This window comes from Lineus longissimus, chromosome 3, assembly GCF_910592395.1.
Source record: "Lineus longissimus chromosome 3, tnLinLong1.2, whole genome shotgun sequence".
NCBI classification, from domain to species: domain Eukaryota; kingdom Metazoa; phylum Nemertea; class Pilidiophora; order Heteronemertea; family Lineidae; genus Lineus; species Lineus longissimus.
In genome coordinates this window covers 3,803,497-3,826,145 of record NC_088310.1, presented here as the reverse complement: position 1 = coordinate 3,826,145, position 22,649 = coordinate 3,803,497, and the positions used below count along the sequence as shown (strand labels likewise).

At 40.4% G+C, this 22,649-nt stretch overlaps 1 protein-coding gene across 1 annotated transcript; it reads right to left on the bottom strand.

Annotated features, from left to right (window-relative positions):
* Positions 1-4: 4 nt before the first annotated feature.
* LOC135485415 (visual system homeobox 2-like) lies at positions 5-19,513 on the bottom strand. Its single transcript, XM_064767414.1, has 5 exons — positions 18,509-19,513; positions 8,980-9,067; positions 3,819-3,942; positions 1,629-1,818; positions 5-1,220 (listed from the first exon to the last, which is right to left on the bottom strand). The coding sequence occupies exons 1-5, from the start codon at positions 18,867-18,869 to the stop codon at positions 928-930; spliced, it is 1,056 nt and encodes a 351-aa protein (XP_064623484.1). The 5' UTR covers positions 18,870-19,513; the 3' UTR covers positions 5-927.
* Positions 19,514-22,649: the final 3,136 nt, after the last annotated feature.

The window sequence follows — 22,649 nt, the reverse complement described above, 5'->3', positions numbered from 1 at the left end:
TTTTCCTTTATTACTGTACACGAAACACAATATATACAACTTATGATAAATATCAAAATGATAGTAATTGAAATAAATAAGAAGTCACTTCTACATTATTATCGATTGTGTGCAGATTCAATTATTCTTCCACCGGTTCTAAACGTATTTGTTGACTAGTTTTCCCAACGTTGTCATCAACTCCTGTACTAAATTATCTACGCTTTACTCGTAAATCCTCGTTTTTGCAGTTGTAGGAGAAACCGGTAAAGATTTCCCAAAACAGAGCGTCGATAAAGCGTCCTTAATACATACTTCGTCATTCTATAGACTTGCGACCAACGTGCCTATCTTGGGGTTTTGCTTTTCCATTGACCATGTTGCTATGTAGTGCCCGAAATAGTCTGTTAATCGAGAACGAAAATACTTCATAAAACTATTGAAACTTTGAAGCATCCACCACATCCAATTTACGACATGAATATTGCAATTACTTCTATATATTACAAGAATTGGAAAATGCGAAAGTTAATGAAAAAAATCCAAAGAGCTTATAACATTTTTTTATCTGACTGCAAAGGATAAAAAAAAATCCATCAAACAAATCATCATAATCGCCGTTTTTTTCTTGTTTAGATCGGACCAATTCTATCAGAGAATGACTCTCGAACAAGTTTGGTCTCCTAACTTCAGAAATAACCCCCAGTTTATACCAGTACGTGCATCACTAAAACCTCAGGGAACAGTAACTCAAAGATTACTTTAGCTTTCGTTGGCGCTCTGAAGTGTCTTTTTTAATCGACGCCACTAAATTTTAGAAATTGACAAAAAGGCACCTTCCGACTGTTCGAGTATCAGTAGATATTGAAGCGATTATCGTCCGGTGAACGCCTTGGGCGACTTTTCCATTTTTATCGCCCACGAATTTATACCTTCGCAGTCGTCTCACTAACTATTTCTCGTACTAATCGTCGGGTCTTTGTCACTCTTATCATGTTTTTCTCCCTTTGTCTGTGAATCAATGTTATCACCCGTGACAGTCTTCATTGCCTCCAATACTTTGGCATTGTGTTCCTGTGCCTTAGCTCTGAGCACTGCAATGCTCTCCGATTTAAAATCCTCCTTAGCTTTCGTATTGTCTTTGGTGTCTTTACACTCGTCAGCTCCTTTTAAACTCTCTTGGTCGTCGAAGTCCGGCGATTTCATTTTCTCCGCGGCCTCCATGGATTTCTTGTGCATACCTAAAATATAAAAACAAAAAGGAAATTTTTGAACTCGCATAAATAAACATGGAGATGGTTTTACAGTGTCTTCTGCAGAACTAAGCTCTTCGATTGGACAAAGTCACATTTTACCATAAGTTTGCCGTCGGCTCGACTGTCCGTCCAGATTGAGAAGAAATAAGCTGAGAGTCACTTTCGACCAATTATCAATTACCTTGCGTTGCCAAAAGCGCAAAAACTTCTTATCGGATTACCAAATCAAATTGTAAACCAATTAGGAAGATTGGCAATCGCCATTATTTAGTAGAGGTGAACCTAGTCTCGAGAATTTTCCCGTATCGTCGAGGCATCATTACTAACACAGGAAGTCTGGTAAACGCACCACATGTAGGCATTCGACAGGTTTTGTGAAGAACGGTTACTTACTGAGTAACCAAGGCGCTGTGGGTTCCTTCTCCTCGTCCTCTTCCTCATTTTCAGCCTTGAGTATGGTCTCGGGTAAAGGCAGGGAATGCCTGACCATGGCACCGTACAGACCGTATTCAGCCATGATGCTGCTCTTGCCCCATTTCTTCTCTGTCTTCCTCCACTTGGCACGGCGGTTTTGAAACCAGACCTAAAACGACAATTTGACAAAAGGCTTGTATTGAAATGTTCATCCAGACTGACCTTTTTTGCTAAACAGCTCATCTTCAAATAACCGTATAACATGTACATCAATTCATTGTAAAAATCTCTGCCTGGTGTAAAAGCATGTCGCAAGTAACAGTGTAATGTCTCACATATGTATGCTGCACTTACATGTAGACAATCAACTGTTGAAACCATCCGACGAAGCCACCGCCTCTAATCACCCCGAGTCTTCCGACAAACACAACACTTTCTGCAGCAATGATGACTGGTTTGTAACGGAACCTATCTGACAAAGACCTGATTCCACCGCTGTGATTACAGACAGGTCACCATCGATTCAGCATGATCCTAGTTGGCCTCAGAATCACAAGACAAGGCTATTTCCTCAGCGGTGGTGTTCCGTCCTCCGCTTACCGATCAAGAGCCTTGTTGAGCACACCACGGGAGCGTATCCATGGCCAATTAGACATCCACGCCACTTACACATGCCCTAATCACTGGCGCTTCAAGATGCAATCAATGAGGGCCATGCTGCCCGAACAATACCACCACCTTCATTAGCCGATTTCCTTCTTTTAATTACCGTCATTGGCCGCGCAAGGCTAGCGTCTTGATACAATATCGAAGTAATTAAGTTTTGCTCGGCCACAGAGCGCGAAAGGAAATGGGAGCATTGACTTCTTGTCTTGCTTGTCGCCATCGTGGTCATTTTATATAAATAATTGTTGGAGCGGCGAAGACGGGTGGCAGTCTTCATATCACGTCCCTGTCACAAAGGGTCTGAGCATGCTTTGTCAAAGAATACGACAGCAAAAGGAGGTTAGCTATGATTAGGCTCTGCGATAATTTTCCCAGAAATTAGCTAATAACATGTTCAAGTCGAACTCGATTAAACGAAGACGTACCTCGTGGTTGGACTATGGTTGTTCTTTTGTCCAAGACGGGCAAAGTCTCGCTTTATAAAGACTCTGCAAATGCCACTAATTGGTAGATAATTCTTTGAATAAGTGTACCGGGTTTAGGAAAGTAGTGACGTCTTATTGAGATCGATTGCACAATCGATCAAGATCACGTTAAAACCACGTTTGTACGAGAAGCCTAATAAGACACATTTTATCGATACGTAAGTGATAATCTTGGTGAAAACTTGTTTATGAATGGAAATCAATGAAGGGATTGTATTCCTCCACTCAGGCAAGCCATGCGGAAGGGGCAGTGGACTTGTCACTGGTGTCGTGACCGTAACTGCTCCAGTGCAATCTCCTCAGCTACTTGAGTTCTCTCTCTAAGATCTTCACGCCGAATTGTCATGATTGTGGCCATTCATGGACCTGATATTAACCTTACTGCCATGACGTGAATACCGTCCTCAAAGAACAATGTTCTCACGCCACTTAGACTGGTGATTTCAATTGATTAGCACTCGCGACAATTTGTACCACTCGTTTAAATGCACTTGATGTCAGGTGCTGCTTTCTCGTTTTTGGTTTCAATGTATACTGGTAGTGGTGGAAGCATACAAATCATGAACTCTCTGGTAAGAACACGCCAACAAGGCTTGCGTATCGGTTGGGTTTTTTTCAACCAAAAAGTAGTTCGGTTGTCATTGTATAAATGAAATCTCCAACAGATATGGCAACATCACTTGATAACATGTGATCACTGTATGCCGTCATCAGACAACTAATAACTGTTTCATCGTTCGCAAGGAAATGAAACATTAAAAAGCTCTGAAAGCCACACAATGCAATGACCAGAACTCAGCCTGTTGAGGCATCGTTTAAATAGAGCAGCAGCAAACTCCCCAATCGGTTATCAATTCCCATCGAAGGAAGATCAGATAGTGTATGTGATTTTTTTACTATTGAGTTGCAGCAACGCGTGGTCAGTCCTATTTCAGGTCACCACTGTCCGTCGAAAGTTCACCGCAGGCCCCACAAAATAGGATTGGGGATTGGCCGCTGTAGAATCGCGAACACTTACCTGTATTCTGTCTTCAGGAAGATCTGTCTTGAGTGATAGAACTTCCCGGGCGTACACATCCGGATAGTGAGCATCCTTGAATGCTTTGTCGAGCTCTTCTAGCTGGTAACTTGTGAATATTGTCCTGGAACGATAAAGATCCAAATGTCGATTGGAAACCGGTTACTTTGAACTACTTCATAAGGCAAGAAAAAGTCGTATACATTTACTCACTACATCATTCTTTATAGTCTCAATTTGTAATAAGGAAATAAAGAAGTACAAGTATTAGTAATCAGCTTCTGATAACATCATCTTGAATTTGTTCCAGTTTGGTCTGAAAAGAAATCAGCGTCACTAGGTCCATGTCTTCGATACATCACTGCCCTAATCTAACTAGCTCTTTGTTTGCACCTTCATCATGGAAGGCATCCACTTCTCGACAGCCAGATCGAAGTGGAAATTAAATTTAGCAGAGAATCATGTCGGTTGTTATCTCGTTACAATAGCATTCATCATTCCGGATGTTATAATATGCTAGCCCGTGCTTCTACATCTGTTTCGCGAGAGCGATGAGCAAGTCGTTTAGAAACCCATCAAGACACTTCAGTGGACCATCAATTCTTGTATAGTGCCATAATGAAGGGAGGACAATGGGCTGGATGGTTGGAGTCACTCTTCGTGATAATTGGAGTGGTCGGCTCTCGCGACCGGTGCCGGACATTCAGGCTGGCTGTGGTTTGATACAGGGATTCGCTCAGCACGCTGCGGGGAACCTTCATTGCCTATTTGACAAGAACAACAGAGCCAGTGGTGATATCACACTGGCATTGAGGCGCAGCTATGAGTATCTGTGTTTTATGTTCCCATAACTAGTGATGCTTACAAACAGTCGAGTTCAGAAAATGGCATCTCTCATGGTATAGCCAGGATTTCTAGAAGAGAGGTCTTCTTGTCAGTGTCAGGGGCGTTTTCCAAACATTTATGGATTTTCTTGATCAATCCTTGAGATATTTTTCAGCAAAGTTGGATTTCACTGTCAAATTTTGTAATCAAAGATTTTTTCCCCCGAAAACGAGGTCGTACGCACCCACTGTCAATGCCGATACCCCGATGGTACACGATGAAGAACAGTAATGTTCGGACCCAAGTAGTGTGTGCTGCTGAACTCATTTGACACTGGCGAGAAAGCAAGAGAAATTGTGTGCAGCGGCCCAAAGAATATTTTGGCATTTTTGCCAGCTCTTCACAAGAACTCTTTTAGGTCGTCTGCAAAACTCAAGGAAACATATCGACACTTGACTTTCCACCAATTGAAATCCCATAAATAATTTATACTGCCCAAACCCTTATAATGACACTAACAAATAATTGCTCCCTGACACGATTCTTCCAAGGGAAAAGCATGCGGAGAATTAATTAAACCATTATTAAAAATCGGATAATTATTTCATTAATATTCGCGGCTGAAGTAGCCTGCTGTGTTCCATCATTGGCATATGTCGTCAAAAACAAGAATATTGGATATAAAGTGAGATAAAGTGCTCCTTGAGGGCTGGGTTTGTCTTGAGCAATATATTCATTGCCTCTCCAATTAAAGCTAAATATGAGTACTGGGTTTATCTTTGATCTCAAACCAAGAAATATACACATGGTGAATGATTCAAAATTAATTAATTGTGAACTTTCTGATTTTAAAGTGGGATTTTCAGATTATATTGGGTTTGTTAAACAAAGTTTGCGCTGTTTTAACTTGTGTTAGACCACTTTAGTCTGTGGTTCAGACCATTTGCCAGCTGTACGCGAAATACAAAATATGCTGTATACAATATTTGTATTGCCACGTTTTTTTGTTGATGAACGTTATCGCAACTATAATTTTAACGGAATATTTAAAAGCGTAGCCTTTAATAATCACCAGTGCAATGTTGAGAGATTACGGAATATGCATCATCTTGAGTAGAAAATATCGCAGGTAATACGTTGAGATGTCGCTTGCCATTTATAACAGGAGTCATAGATTTATACTTTAACAGTTATCTTATTATGAGAACCACTCCGCATATTTTTGCTCAAATATAGCAAATGACAAATGTATTTGATCGTTTTGGCCAACGTGCTTGACAAAAGCAGGCTTTATATTGTCTTTTTTAAATAAATTGCATTTACTTTACCATTACCACACATGGCAATTAAATGCATTACCTAAAAAAACAAATAACATTCAAAAAATTGTTTTAAATTATCTGATATCTGATATACAAAAACGTTATTAATATGTGCCATGCTTGGATGAATGACATAAATTCCTGATAAACTACAGTAATTGATTACTAAGTAACACTTACTTTGTACTTTACAACAGTTTATGATGTATAAAATAAACTTTTATCATTTCCATTATCTAAGTTTCTAATTAAACGTGCATTCAATTAATTAGTTGATAAATTAGTAATATGCATTTTGTAATGAGTCACCAATCAGCTGTGAACATCTATAAATTGTCTATCAGTGTGCAACCGGTGAAGTATATGTTAGCGTTTTTTTTGTATGTGGGTGTTTTTCTGCTGCACACGGTCCGGTCCAGAATGGTCGTTGTTTGGTTTTTGGTTACATAATCTGTGAAAGGAGAACTGTAACGGTACTCAGGCTGAATAGTTTCGATGACTTTCGATGTCATTTGAGATTAGGTATGGGGCAGACTACTACTTTTGACAAATGTGTGGTAATCATTTTAGGTAATATCGCTCATTTATGTCTCAGTCATAAATGAGTATAAATGTAAAGAAAGCATTGTGCGTGAACGCGTGCCCTTGTGCACTACAGCCTATTAGCCTTGCATCCACACTACTTGCTATTTTATTTGAGATGTCGCACAAAACCGTTAAATTCCGCATTCAGACGAACAAGCATTGGGAGCTGACCATGCGTATGATTCAATTTGCTAATGATATTTACAGTGATGAAAACATGAATGGTCTAGTTCCCGAGTGATTACTCGCAATAATACTGAAAGCAGACAGTGAAATGCATGACAGATTGTTAGTGGGCCCGGCGATTGATTATGCTTGTTATCCGCTGATGGGGAGAGGGAAAACCCGATAAATAATACAAACTGCCTAAAAAGCATAATAATTTTAATTAAAATGTATTTATATTGGACAGTGAATGAGACTATGAATCTAGAGAAAATTGGTTATTAGTCCGGGAAGTGAATATTGCAAAGTATGGTCGTATTGTGGCGGTGAATATCGAGACAACTGCGTTCTAGCTACGGGGTTTGCCATCCAGTATTTTGTTGATTAAGATTATTCCATGCTTGGGGAAAAGTCGGTACATAATATTCAAGACTGGTGTCTGAAAGAGAATGTGCACAAATCCCTCTCCAATAAAAGAACTACACCGCGTACGTCGTTAGCAGTGTTTGTGCAATCATTGTTATCAGTTTTGGATGTTCTTGGGATAGATACAGGGTTATAATGAAGTATTTTTAATGTGAAAGTGAGTTTTATTCGCCGCTGTATGTGATCGCTTGCTTGGGGATCCGCCAGTATTCACGACTGTCGTTCTGGGTAAAGAAAGAAAAATGCGTACGTTGTCAGCAGTTGTTATGCAATCATGCTAATTGTAGCCAGCGTCGTCATTTGCCACAGGGGAGGCTGTCATTACGTAATTTGGCAGGTCATCTTACCGAAATGATGGCTACATGTAGCAATGAAGAAAATACAATGATATTAGTAAGCTGTATAGCTGTAAAGTTGTAATTTTGAAGTTATACTTACTTATCTTCTAGCTATTTGCAACCATTACTTATAAACGACAGATGGTATTCAGGCACTTTCGTTCTGCTTGACAATTTTTGTAGATTAAATGGGGTATGGGTATGTCCCACCCAATAAGTATTCCTTGTCTGGAATTGACCCTTGTAACGTATTATCAATGCAAGACATGAATTGACCACTTTAGACCTTTAGACCTTTTTTTCCAATGCTACATGTATGATATGATAACGTCTAATTCATACCATGCTAAGTCTTTTTAATAAACTTTACTTTGAAATCATTTTACTACAACTTAGATATAGCAGCCCAAAAAGAATAATACTTTTCGCATCTAGAGTTTATTACATGAAACAAAGGGCCGAGAGCAGATGAAACAATAACCGTATCCAGTGCGAACCAGCAAATCTATTCCCGATCTGTCGTCGCACAATAGAGATCTTCGTCACACATGAAACGCGAACAAAGTACATGTACTTAAACTACATGAGCGGTCAACACTTTATTACATCACTGTAGGCCAGGGCACGCACAATGCCCCCGTGAACCACGGCGTCTACACAACTGACGTAACGTTGCGTGTATGCATTGTACGTCAGTACTTCGCTGGAAGGCAAAGTGAACACATATTTTGTGTGGGTTAGTTGGCCTCCAGTTTTCATGTGTGCATGTAGGCCCCTACTGTACATGAATTTCCGAATTTTTGTATTGTATTTTGCTCAAATCGTCTAGTGCATGCATTGTTTTGCGGTATGACTGTGATATATAAGCGTCTTCGCTTGCTTCGTTGACTCTTAATGATATATTGAACATACTGGATTATTCTGGTACATCATGATAATATATATTTGGCATGTATATATTGAGTGCTTTTTGGTATGGGTTTGTTATGTTGAAGGGCATGTGAGATTGAATGTGTACACGCGTGACGGAAATCTTTATGATATTCAGGATGTAAGTTCTACTGTGGTGATCGTGTACCAAGCCAAAGGCACGTGAAAATAAAGAGCTTAGACCTCCGCCCCTCCACAGCCCCGCTCCACGACTGACTAACACACCCTCACTGACAATACGGACTACATGTAGATACATCTCATATGTTACGACCCAGGGTCCATGGTTGCAATTTTTGTTGGATGTGTCGATTTGGTCGGCTTTAATTGGCCGCCTCTGCTGTGAAAAATTAACTTGAATAGGATATCACGACAACTATATGCTAGCAGTGTTAGATGAAATAAATATGTAGACGTTATACCAACTAGCATGAACTATAATGGACGAACCATCTTGATAAAACGACATAACTTAAAATGAGGTTTGGACTTGAAGCTGTATTATACGTTGAACATGTAATGTCTCCAAGCCTAATGGAAGATAGCAATATGAGTAATATCGAAACATACCTATGTCGTCTCTTCTTCTTTTTCTTCTTCCCTCCTATACCCTGAGTCGTGTAACCTTCGAAGTCGGTGTGTCTGTCGTCTAAGACCTCTGCAAGTAAAGAAACGGGAATGCAAGAGTTATATGATATTTCTGATACTGCCGTAATAAAGCTTAACGCCATGTTACATGTACGTGTAGTTTATCACAACCAACCCCTCCAATAGAACTATCATCTTTTTCCTATCAAAATATTTAGTAGGTCCTGGCATCAATTTGTACGAGGGATGGCTCTTGCCCAGATATTGATCACCAAATCAGTACCATCATAATCTCGTTGATCGGATCGTGCTAGAAGATTGTTCTGGGCGCGATCATTCATTTTCATGATACGTTTAACGGAGCAAAAATACAACGAAATAAATTGTAATCCGACAGGAGGAATTGTATAGAAAGAACGATGTCACAAACGATGACGCTACAACAAAAGGAGTGTGTCAAGCGGTAAGAGGCTGATAATGACACATCTTGACTAAACGATACGGATAATACGCGACAATAACCAATGATGATCACTTCCTGACAAGCTTCGGCGAGAAATGGCCTCCCTGACCTGTAGTCAGCCGCATCCTTTATCTCAAAGGTTTCCGAGGCATATAAAATTAGCGCTAATCGCGGTAACAATCACTTCCGCAGTGATAATTAAAAATCTTAGCTTATTAATTTGCTGGGTAGTGATTCATTGTGGTTTCTGTGGCCTATGTCTCAGGCCTGTCACTTTCACTAAGCACCGGTTTCCGAGATATGAGTAATTAACAACTTGGTCATCTGTTATTGCAACTATAAAGAACCGACTGGTGCTTATTCCAGGCGATTCATCTCTCCGTTGTTACTGATGAGTGTCAAAATGGAACGGGAAAAAAATTAAAATATGCATATTGACAAATTGTTACTTTAAAACTTGAGAGATTGGATGATTTTTTTTCGAACTAGCGATTGTAGTGTTATTCAAACATTGAAATGTAGTGCAGCAATCAGGTAATTGTTTAGATTTTATCAAGGTACCATGTTATCTTAGTTACATTTCGAATTTGTTTGACTTCGTCCTTTCTTCGACCTGACCAGGAGAGGCAGCGACCGGAGTTTGTACCCTGGTAGTCTCTCAGCCGCCCACGGCGCGCGCCTTACCTCGCCACGGTTTCGGCGCCATCCGCCTCCATACCGTACATTGCTGCACTATCTGAGACAATATCTGAGATTTCCACCGTCCTGCGGTATCATCATCTCCGTTAACGTGTGTGACCAGAATGTTCTTAGCCACCTCGTCTTAATAGGGGTTATTTCTGTTAGATGTCTACTTGTGATTGTTCGCCCGCCGTGTTTACAAGATTTCGATGGCAATTCTACACATATTGTCTCTTGTCTGCAACAACATTCGTATCAAGGTCTCAAAAGCAGTCAATGAAGGAGATGCTTCGTTCGAGACAACGAACAAGATATCTGAAAATAATGCGACAAAAAAATCCGCTAAACTGTTACGTACTTTGTTGTCGATTGATATAAAAAAGATGCAATTCCAATTACGTACGTAGGCCTATTACCTTCTATGGAAGAATAGACGCCAACGGTACCGCAAGCTACGTATGATTCATGTCATTACATACCAGAATCAAGTCAATGATTTACTTCTAAGAAATATTGTCATGCTCTAATCAGATAGTGCAAACAGGTTCTTACTCATGAAGTTTTCGGGGGCATCACCAATATTGATTAGAGCACAAGCATGTTCTTCTGTTTTGGTTCATAACTGTACCGATAAAAGTATACGAATATGAGAGAGTTTTGTAGACTGTATGATTCTGGTTTTACTACTAGAATATATCGAAAACACCATCCAAACATTACGCTATTTCAAATTGTCTGACATCCCCATGCGATTAACTATCAACTTTGTCAAAGCTACCGTCCCTGTCCACGGGACAGGTGCAAGATGAGCCCGACTTCCACACTGTCCGGTTGGCTAGCTACATCACAATGGGACAACAGTGGTCACGAAAGCCGGCCACATTATCATGGCCGAATAAGTGGTACCATCCCTGTGATTAATCTGCTATAAAGGCTAAGCCAAAATGTTCGTTGGATAAGTAATGAAGAGAAACATGTACCGTCCATCTTCACAAGGTATGCCATTGTACATTTTTTTGCCGGTCATATAGTTTTTATGTCAGTGCATTTTTTAATTTATCTTTTCCTTCTTCAAATTTATATCGATTCTGTAGTGAGATCCAAAGATTTGTTCGTCGTACGATTTCTAAGGGACTGAGTGCTTCTGATTGGCAATGCATTGTAATCTCGGACACTTCTCTACTTATTTATCACTACACGTACTGTACAAAGCTAAGATTTTCAAATCAGTCGCCAACTGCAGTTTTTTTCATTGCACGGCATGTTCCTGTCCAGCTTATTTTATTATACGTCCACAATGAAATCCATTTGCTAAGCCTAATTGAACCCAATGTCACTTGGATCCACTAGGTCGTGCACTTGTTTATCATGTAGTTGAATGTGGCATTACGTTTGTAAAGTAACGTGACTGCTTGGCTTTGTCGCGGCAGATTGTAGCTGGTAATCCGGGCTCAGAATCCGGATTAGCATCATCCGCGACACAGTATGTTGCTAGTTACCTTTCATTGTCAGGTCAACGACTCATTAGTGGAAAACTAGCGAGGTGATGAATCTTGAACAATGGGTTTTATTTGGATACAGTAAATTCCGTCATTAAGTAATAAATTCATTGATTAGAGCTTTTTGTGTTTCGCTCGCTTCTATTTCATCACTTTCATTGATGTCGCTTTGGCGTCTTCATTATTTTGCAGAAATGTATTTTGCTGTGTGCATTCTTTGTCATTGTTCTTCTTGACCAAATTGGAATGTTGACGTTACATTGTATGTGAAAAATACGTTATTCTCTAACGTGTGCAATACACTTCAAAGCTTCGTTTGAAAACGCGATATCAATAACATTACATTGTTTTGTTATTTTCTTCAGTCATCAGATGTACCGAAGGTACATTACACTAATTAGCATACTAAAATTAATTTTTTAATTAAAAAATACAAAAACAAACTTTTTAGGTGTAATTCATTCCGCCCCCAGTGATCTCTTGTTACAACTTCCGACCAGACATTAACATTCTACAAACGTATGACTCCTGTTCCACTACACGACCGACGACCGCCAGCCACAGCACCGACCTCCCCTTCAGTAAACCAATCATCCTTCTAAGCAAATAAATCTAATTGATTGAAACTTCCAGTGGCCCCATTCATTTGTAGTTGCGGCGCTCTCGTTTGTTGAATTGCTCTACACTAATCTGGATCGTGATTCCCTTGAGGAGGACCTCGTCCGCGTTCGCTGACAGTGCCGCCGACATCTTCCCATAAAATCAGTTTCAATCACATCAATAAGCTGCTTCTATCCCCCGCTCCTATCCTTAACGCGATGTACAGATTCCGAGAGCCAGGAAGGGCATTTAGATTTCAATTACATCCATCTTCAAGCTCCCAGTCAATTACAAACTAATCATGGCAAATGGCTTGATGGAATCGCTCTCAGAGCTGAGGGGTAATTCATCGGGGAAGGCGTTGCTTTATTATGCACTAGATACATTTGCCGGCAAGCACGATTGGCTGTTTGTTAGCTTGTCGCGATGACACTTTATTTAATAGAATATTCCATAAGAGTAGAGAATAGCACAGCGATGAAGCAGTTGCGGTACTCTGAAGTAACTGGGCCATTTTGGTTTTGTATGCATGAGGTTTTATAGAATCCGCTGAGTTGAGCTGCATATATCTCCTTTCTTTAGTGGCAAATTCTGTGCTGATTTTAACCATTCGATTAGATCAGTCATTGGTTACTGTAACAGGAAGGCAAACGCGTTGTCTCACTTCCAGACAATTCTTCACTTAAGGGAAGAAATGTCCACAGTTTGTCTTTGTCTTAGTGCTTTTGGGAACTAGACAGTTCGCGAACAAATATATTTTTAAAAAAAACCTTTTTTTTTATTTTAAAAAGTGAGTGAAAAACAGCGATTTCTACCACCTGTTTTATTTTTGTCAAATGGCACCGCTCTTGTGATATATTCGTAAGCGAAGAGGCGTCCTCGCTCTGATACGGCTATGACACGGAAGCTGCAAGGATGAACGAGTAATGATATTATTCGATGAATTACCCTCTAATCAGCAATGGTGATTACACCATCAGCAGCTGAAATCACCCACCCGGTGGATATGTCAACGTGTTGACACAAGGCAGTAATGGAATAGCAAACCGGTGTAGATAAACGTGCCTTGGCCGTTTTGTATGTAATGTCATAGAGCAGAGAAGAATACATAAAAAAATTGGGATACATTCAAATTGAGGTACATGTAAAATGAATGACGAATGTAAAATGCATGTCGAATCTTGTCAATGAGCCGATTTTGAGTGACTCAGGCTGTCATAAGAACGAATCCAAATAAAGAAGAAAAAATAAAAATTTTATGTAAAGATAATAATGATTGCCAAACAATTTCAAATTGATATATATCTTACTACTTAAGCTATCTTAAAATATCGTTAGTGCACGGTAAGGGGGCAAAGCTAAGATAAATATGCAACTTTAAATGTTGTCAATTTACATGGTTATTTCGAGAGTAACTACACCACAATTTGTATTAGATAGCAGAATCTTCTTGCCAAGCTTCTTGGTAATGGCAATGTGAAGTGGATTTCAGCTGTCCCAATATTTGAACCAAGTAATTGCCTCATTTTGCGCACAGTGCCAAAGAAAAGAAAAAGAGCTGTCGACTATCGATCAAACACTGCTGAGAGAGGCTTTGAGATGCAACTTGATTGTTGCAAGTAATATTCATTACTTTTTGCTTGTGATTGCCGAAATTGCATGTTTTTTAATTCCTTTATGTTTTGTGAAATTCCAAAAGGCTAAAGTGATAAGTTGAAATTTATTTTTTCTTTTCCTACAAGAAAATAGTTTCATGTGAAACTTTATGCTCCAAACATTGTTAATTTATCAAGCAATGGCAATGGAAGGGTGTTGTTGTTGTGCCTTCTCCAGTCAGTTGTAGCTACGTTAAAATCGTTTTCATCATCATCGACACTATAAGTGAGATTTTCCCCCCATTTTTATTGGTATTTTTCCATTTGAAATCCAATACATTTGTATCAAAATGGTACTCGGGTGTCAGAACATCAGGACTTCATTTAATCCTGTTAGTAAAGAGGTGTAAAATGCGACATATCGGAAACGATGAAGATGGTAAATATTCAATGGACCAGAAGAACTCAAGCCCAAGGGTAACCCCCAGGTAAGGAATCGTAGGGTGTACAGATAATTCAATGGGACAGACTCTCCAATATTGAAAAGCTGCCTTCGTGCTTAAAGCGATGCCTCGCCAACAGATAGGCATGACAGGCGGAGTCTGACTCGTAGGCTGGAGGCTATTGGAGATCTTTATGCTGGGGCCAAGGTTGAGACCAAAGGAATATTGTGAAACCCGTATAATCGAGGAACATTTCATCTTTTGTGACAAGTATAATACCATGTTTTATTATTTAAAATATATTCAGCTTACATTTCTTTCCCCAGCTCTGAAGACTACCTATGTGCAAACACCTTCTTACTTCTCAGCGATTTAAGTTAGGAAAGGCCTCACAAATCAAAGAATCCGTCTGTGCATATTGGATGGATGATTGTGCATATTCTGCAAAAGAACGTATTTTGGTGAAACGATCTTGAGTGTTTCCGCTTTCTAGTGTTTCCTCTAATCGTTTGGGAACGCTGAAAGATAGATTGAGAGGTGTTTCCTGTGTCTCCCTATATTGAAATGACAAGGTCTCTCTGGCTGTACATTGTACGGAAACACTGAAATCTGAGGGACAACCGCAAATGTTACAGTATGGTATGCACTGCTGAAAATACATTTTGCATATGCACTGCAAGCATACGAAACAGTATGCTGTACGGTTCTGTAGAAAGATTGTCTTAATTAGTACGTTCTGAAGTGTGTGGACGGATGAGTCGCTTTCTTTATCCCGGAGAAAAAGAACCACCTATCGCGTGCAGGTCTCCTTCCTCACAAACTATCAACCAATTATGCAAGTTAATAACCCTCATTAGACACAGTCATCTTTACGCTTCGGCTCAGAAGCGTTCAGGGGCAAATTTAATTATCTAATGTTTCGATATATACTTTTGCAATCGTATTTGCTGACCGATGTACAGTACATTACCCCCGATCACGGCCCAATTACTGGTAATTTGAGAGAACCTTTTGTGTCTTGTCGCAGCCGCGAGACTGGACACTTCATTCAGCACATTGACGGGCACTTTGTCCACATGTTCGCCTGGGAAATACTACACTGTCGACAGAACCACGCACACATCACGGGCAACATGCACGCAGGGCGAGGCGAAGCTGATGGATAGTTTTCTATCTTAGCTAGTCAACTCAGGTCACTGAATGAGTGATGGAAATAAGAAGATACACATGCAAATAATTCCTTTATTCGTTGAATAGCAATAATTGCATCAAAACTTAGTTCGTTTTCCTGAAAACTTATTGAACGATGATTCGGAGCCGGGAGAAGGGGCCGGGCCTGAAAAACTAACGTTTCTGCAATGTTGCGAATGAGTTTCACTCGTGCGGAAAGGGCAACCTAGGTTCGCGACTTCTTCCTTCCACAGCCACCTTCCTCCACTGGGAACTGCCTCGGTACCCTCGGATGTCCAGAGGGGCGATGCCACACATGCGGGAAACCGGCGAGTTAGACACTAAAAATACATCACTAATTTGTCGTTAGCAGTGTAACTTTTACACAGGTCCTGCATGTATACCATCATTATCGCGACAGAATCCTCAAACCACACCTGCAGTTTGAAAAAGATGCCCTGTCTCCGCTGACATCATGCAGCGACAGCAGCCCAGCCCAGTAATTAGCGTTTAAGCTTTTAAAAATCTTAAATTCCTCTCTTGAAGAGATGCGAAATATTTCTTTAAATACCGATTTCCCGCTGTTTGCTCGAATGTGCTCGCGTCGGAAGCGTTCACAATGTACCTTTTGCGCCTGCTCATTAACTCGGAAGATATCCCCGCATCCCTTACAGCGTTCTTTATCCCTTCAAGCCAGACATTCACTGACTGACTGATTGATGCTCGCACTGGTTCGCTCGCTAATTAGCGGATACCTGTTCACGCGTCTTTTAGTGATCTGCATCGATGTATTTTATACGAAATTAACCCATATAAAATGTCTAGTCAGCTTTACACACCAATACTATCAGTCGCTGTCGGGAAGAAGTGTCCGGGTCCGTTTGGGCACTTGCGCGAAAACGACTAAGGAAGCTGATCAAGTAAAACATAGTTGTTCAGTGTGGCCTATTGAAGATTTTGGTGGTACCTGGACTATTAATCAGAGGATTATATTAAAATGAAGCTTGGCACATTTGGAGATGTAGTGCATGTACGTGAAAATGTACTAATGGCACAACTGACTTCTGACAACGATTATACATACGTACATGTATTTGTAAAATGACCATGTTACAAAATGTACAGTATACGCCATATAATCAACCAGTTTTCTCCCACCATGCCCGACACCATATCTCAAGGGCAAAGGAACAGTGGTTTCGTTGCTGCCACGACGACTGACATTCAGGTCTGATCAATGACCTCGTCTTCGTCGCGGTTTTCCTTAATTAACCTGCTAATTAGCGCAGCAAAAGCGGTAATGATAGTTTTGAGACTGCAAGTGATCTGCGTTAATGATGATAAAGGTAGAGTACAGAAATGTGACGTGCATCTTAACGGATACTTATCAAACATGTCACAATGAAATGAACTGTAAGTTCTAAGATGTCTATAGTACTTTATACTGTACAACAGGCGCTAGATATTCCTTACCCAACCTCATCCAGGAACCTGAGCGATTTTACAGTATACTTTTCACGATGCATGATTTCCGAGCACTATTATTTAATTTTTGGATTTTCGCCGGCTTACAGCATCATACGTCCTCGGATTTGGAAAAAAAAATCAACATGCGTTCGGTGAGCGGTGTTTGTGGAAATAGTTCCCAACTCAACTGTAACAATAAATTATAAAGCTACTGCGCTTATTCGAACACCCCAAGGTTTCTAGTATTGCATGCTTAATTCATCTTTAAACTGCCAATTAGAACAACCTATGCTGGGGATCTAACCAAGCTTTCGACTGGATTTAGAGTGAGTTTCATATCGGTAATTAGATATTGGAGGCATTAATTACCACAATTAGCCCTGCAAGTTCCAATCGTTATCATCGACAAGCAGAAATCTTGGCGACTTTGAGTTTACCTGTGCTTAGAGTATTAGTATCGCTCTAGAATTTCCCCATCTCAACTTTACTACAACTAAGATGAACATATGTTTCTCTCATAAAAATGCAGTTAGATTTTGGCTGAAGCAAAATACGTGAAAGAGCAGCACGAGTTTATACCATGTTATGTTTCATGCGTCTTTTCTTCTAATGAACTGGGAAAATATTGGACCACTTCAGATGCTTTGGTTGAAATTGCAAACAAATTGGGATCAGTTTACTTTTTGCAACCACAGTCATAATATGATAAGTTGCCCAGCTCATGGTATGGGCGTAATCAGAGTAATCAGTCCCTGTAGTTCCATGATCCACGTTTCACCTTTTCTCGGGTGTATGTTACTGTCGGTCTACAGTCTGCCTACCGCACTGTGTTTGCCCGAACTCAACGTGAACTTACTCAACGACGTATGATAAGTAATTATTTTCCTTAGTTAAGGTTAGAAGGACTACAACAAGTTAGAAAGACTCAACATCAAAATATGGCGTCAGTGTTTTAAAAAATTCATCCACTTTTGTTCAAGGTAACGTAAAGTAAAATTTCCCAGCTCCTTGTTATTGCACGACAAGCATGTTCTACATGGCAGTTACATGTATATAAGCAATGTATGACGAAAAAGAAATCGTCACTGGTGTACTGATACTTTAATGGAGGGATTTTTGTCACTGATGCCAATTTCCTATATCGTCATCTGAGAACAAAATTTGCCATTTTTTCTTTCGGATGACAACTTGATGCTAATTGGTACTGCTGTCATAAACTGACAGGATGCATTATTACGTGACGATGCCATGGAAAGGGTACATTTTACCAGTGCACAGATGTACAGTGCTAAATTTTGAATGTGGGGTATTGGATGCAAAATGTAGTAAATAGGATGATATATGCCTGATGATGTAAGGACTCATTACTTCAGTAATATGACGATTGCAAAACCTACATTAAAAGTGGAACTAAGTATGTTGTTGAATGAGGAATGAAGGATTTTACATGAAGGTTCAACAGTCATTACAAGCACATTGGTATTTGGTCTGTATGTCCTAAAAAACGGAAGATCAAACCAACGATACATATGTTTATATACATTTTGGGTACAACATCATTGCCATTGACGTGTTATAGCTGATTTCACCTACCTTTTGGGGAACTTGGTGACGGTCTGTAAAACTCGGGTGTTGGTCCAAGTCCTAACATAGTTTGCCCAGGTCCTGGTGGGCCTGCAGAAAATGCCATCAGGGGCCATGATACCATAGAAGCTGCACTGGGCGCACTTGTAATAGTCCCTTCGCCCCCGCGTGAATATAAAGGGGACCCAAGAAGGGCGTCGTGGGCTGGGTGCTTTGAGGCCAGTGATCGTTCTGAACGTCCAAAGCCTAGAAGTTCTTGGATAGCGAAGGATGATGACCTGGGATGCGATGACGCGAAAGAACTTGCCAGAGAATCCATGAGTCCTGCAGCCGCGCGGCTGTGGCCGAGGGGGTAGGCTAGGTTCATCATCGCAAAACTAAAAAAGCTCCACTCCGATCAACCTGAGCCACAAACACAATATCAATCGCAGACAAGTGCTTTTTAACTGTAGTAAGTTATCCTCGAGGGTGTCTCCATATGGTATCGTGTTTCGGACAGTTTAAAACTTCTCGTATTTGAATCCCTGTTTCAGTTAAAGTTGCTATCGTCTCTGTGATTCCAATGAAATCGTGCGTGACATCTGACAATGATGCTAATGAAATAAAATCACTTGCATCTTTAACACAGGTTACAATACGTTTTTCATGCACAAAGATACATGCATCTTCACGTCAGATGTTGTTCTATTTTTACATCGAAACCTGGTTAAAGTGTTTATAAAGTCATAAGCGGCAAATATCAAATTTTGCCGATCTCGGTTCCGTAAATCCTTCTCTGCACGTTCGGCGCCTAGCTCGCGGAGATAACGAAAGACCAACACTCTGATCGGGAGTCTGCGTTCAAAACTAATCATCAGTGTTTTGTCAATTGTACAAAAGGACCGCACTCCGTCCTCACCGACATTTTCCAATTAAAGGTGACGTCCACATATACATCATCGCCATTAAGTGTCGGTAATGTGCTAACTGGTCCTCAGATTTAGCATCAGAGCGTGTGCTAAGTATAGCTATTATTGGCTACATTCCGTCGCGGTTGTTGCCTCCCCCTCTTTAAAACATCTATGGCCCAACCCGTCAGTCAGCTCCGTGGCCAATCAAAGGCGTCCCCGCGCAATAAAATGAATGCTTTGTCAACCAGCGCACGAGATATCACAATATGAAATTAATATATCAATTTAGCCGGGCGTTTATTTAATGGATTTTTAGTCCGGGTATTGGCGAGCGGAAGGCGCCACCAGCTCGTGTTGCAGTCACCACTGGAACTGGTCGGACTCACAGCTGGCAAAGGGACGACTTTGTGTGTTCTGTCAACATGATGATAGGTGACCTGAAGTCTGGAGTGTCAGGAGTCACTGCTGTGGTTTTTGAGAGAAGAGTTGCCAAAAGGCTGTCAACAAAGTTATCGAATCGTCTCGCGATCAACTATAAGAACTGCTCAAAGTTTATGATTTCCCAAATAGTGTCTTGTGTGTGGCTAACAATAAAAACGACGAGCTCGTCATGTTTGTAAAAAGAGCCTTGCGCAGTGTACATGTAAGATAGTTTCATGAGTACTCTTTTGGTGTGGGGCTGTACACAAATTTATATATGAAGCCAAATATCTTAATGCTTTATGTAACATACTGATTTTCGTTCATCATTCACAGGTCACATGGTGGATACTGGCGATTTTCACAACACAGACACAACGAATAAAGAGTTTGGATTCGAAGAGAAGGCCAGGCCCGTAATTAACTATTGGCTCGATGGCTGTTGCAAAAACACAATACGATTTCCAACAAAGTAATAGTATAACGATTTCAACTTTCTTAGATACGCTCATCATTACAGATCATCCTCATGGTTGTTTCCCAAGATGTGCCCAATTAAACTACTTGCTATAAACCCAATTCTAAGAACGCTGATAGAATCTAACTTGGCCGAAATTAAAAGGAAATTTCAAGAGCTTTTTTTAATTGACACGAAACTATATGGTCTCAATGGTGCAATATGGTGTAAATCAAGTCAAACTCAATTACATCACAGTTAAATTTTATAAAAATATAATCTTCAAATGGTTCAAATCAAAATGATTTCGCATAATATTTGTCTACTTTATTTATTCTTTCATTTGAATCTGAGCACGCCCCAGGGAAGATGCAGCCCCGGGCTGCATCAGAAACAAACTGAGTGGCCCCGGGCGAATAATATCAAAAGCTCTCCTAAACCACATCCACCGCCCGCAGTTAGCAAAACTAACCACAAAAACACAATTTGTCATTGTTGATGATTTGATGATTTTTATTTATTATTAAAATGCCGTTTTATTTGAAATGTATTATTTATTGAAACCGGCGAATGGTTTCATCCAATTTGCTTATTGTATTTTAAGTTGTTGCAACTAAAAAATAATCATCATCATTAGCTGTAAATTTAGTGAATTTGATTTTGCATTTTGGATTCCAACTTTCATCAACAAAAACTCGAAGCGTTCCTTTTCAGTGAATATTTTCAAATTCATTTTGTCAGTTTTTATCTACTTTATTGATAAACTCGAATAGCGTACACTTGACTGTTCATCAAGCTTATTCTTACGCGACTTCAACACTACTATCGTTCTAGCGTCGAGAAAAACAGCACATCCTTTGCATACCCTTTGCACATCTTTGTCAGAATGTTTAACAGGCAATTTTCCCGGTCATTCCCGCTCGTGATACCCATATCGCTATGATAAACTGAATGTTTTTCACCAGCTAAGTGGCAAATCTGGCTGCATAGAAATATTATGCTAATGTAAGATCACTTTATTGAAAGGCGAAAAAAGCGTTTTTCAAGCATGAAATGACCCTTGAGGCATTGTTCACACCTCTTTATCACTTCAACACCCACGTTGCCGGCTGCGTTGACGCGGTTTTTTGCCTCCAGTACCAGTGTTTTTGAGAGTTCGCCATATTTCAGTGTTTCCACACAATATCCGATAGAGACTGCACCATGATATCTTAACAGGGCGAGGAACGTTTCAATCTGGTTTTATAAACTTTTATGACGTTTATTTGGCTTTGCCAGTTTAGGCCTGCCGAACCCAATGAAAGCTGTTTCGTGGGGGGTCGATTTTATCAAGATTTGCCCTTATAAAAGTGTCCTTGTAACTTTTGACCCTTATAACCAATGTGTGTGTGGACTCTATTTAAAGTCAATATATTGTGTATATTGATGTTCAGGACCTAAATCATCTTTTAACAGCGAGGTATTCCCCAAAGATACAGAACATTTCAAATTGGTTTCCATAAGGAACGAGGAGTAGAAACGCCACCAGCTTGGACCGGTTCCGAAATAGGGAGTTACGGCATATGACGTGCAGAAGCCTCGAAACATAGTCCAAGAACCCCGCTAGCTGCCGGAGACAGACACCACTCAGACCAAACGGACCAATCATTTCGGATGTTCCCTCTGGCGCGAAGAGTTTCATCCTTAAATCAACCGGAATACCAGATGCATTCAAAATTTCCACTTTAACAGGCTAATCAGAACTAATTGAGAGCAACTTTTTATCATCATGAATAACAACGCACTCGAAAAGGAAAAAGCCGTCCCATTGTCTTGTGTCATGGACCAGTCCGCTTTGTGAGGCTGGTCTTAAGCGGAAGCTTACAAGGCGGCCTCAATGGCCATTGTACCCTATAATGATGTTGTTAAGCATTGTCAAGATGTGTAAACGATGAATTTTGAGTGGTGTTTTCCTCCGCTAGTCGTATGGTGACATTCCGGGACCAGAAGAACCGACTCAGTCCGCATGTCCCGCCGGGCTAGACCCGCAGCCGCGGCTGGCGCGGCCGGGCGAAGCTAGTAGCCTATGCATCTATATCCTGGGCTCGGTAAGTTTACCTTCTCCAAAGTTTACCGATTAACCACTGCAACGAAAGCAATGCGAATTGAATTGTCTGGTCTAAACGGACTCCCCGTTGGCTGTTTCAGGTTTATTGACCTTTTCTTCCAGGCAGTATATTCCGGAAAATGTGTCATTACTGAAACCAGCATGATCCCTGACTGGTGACAGATGACGCTGGGGACTCGCTCGACATGTACACTACAATTTTGGACCCAGCGTTTATTTTCCCACTGCTTGTCAATAGGAAACCGATAGCCTCCGGGCTATGGCTGTTCGGGGTGT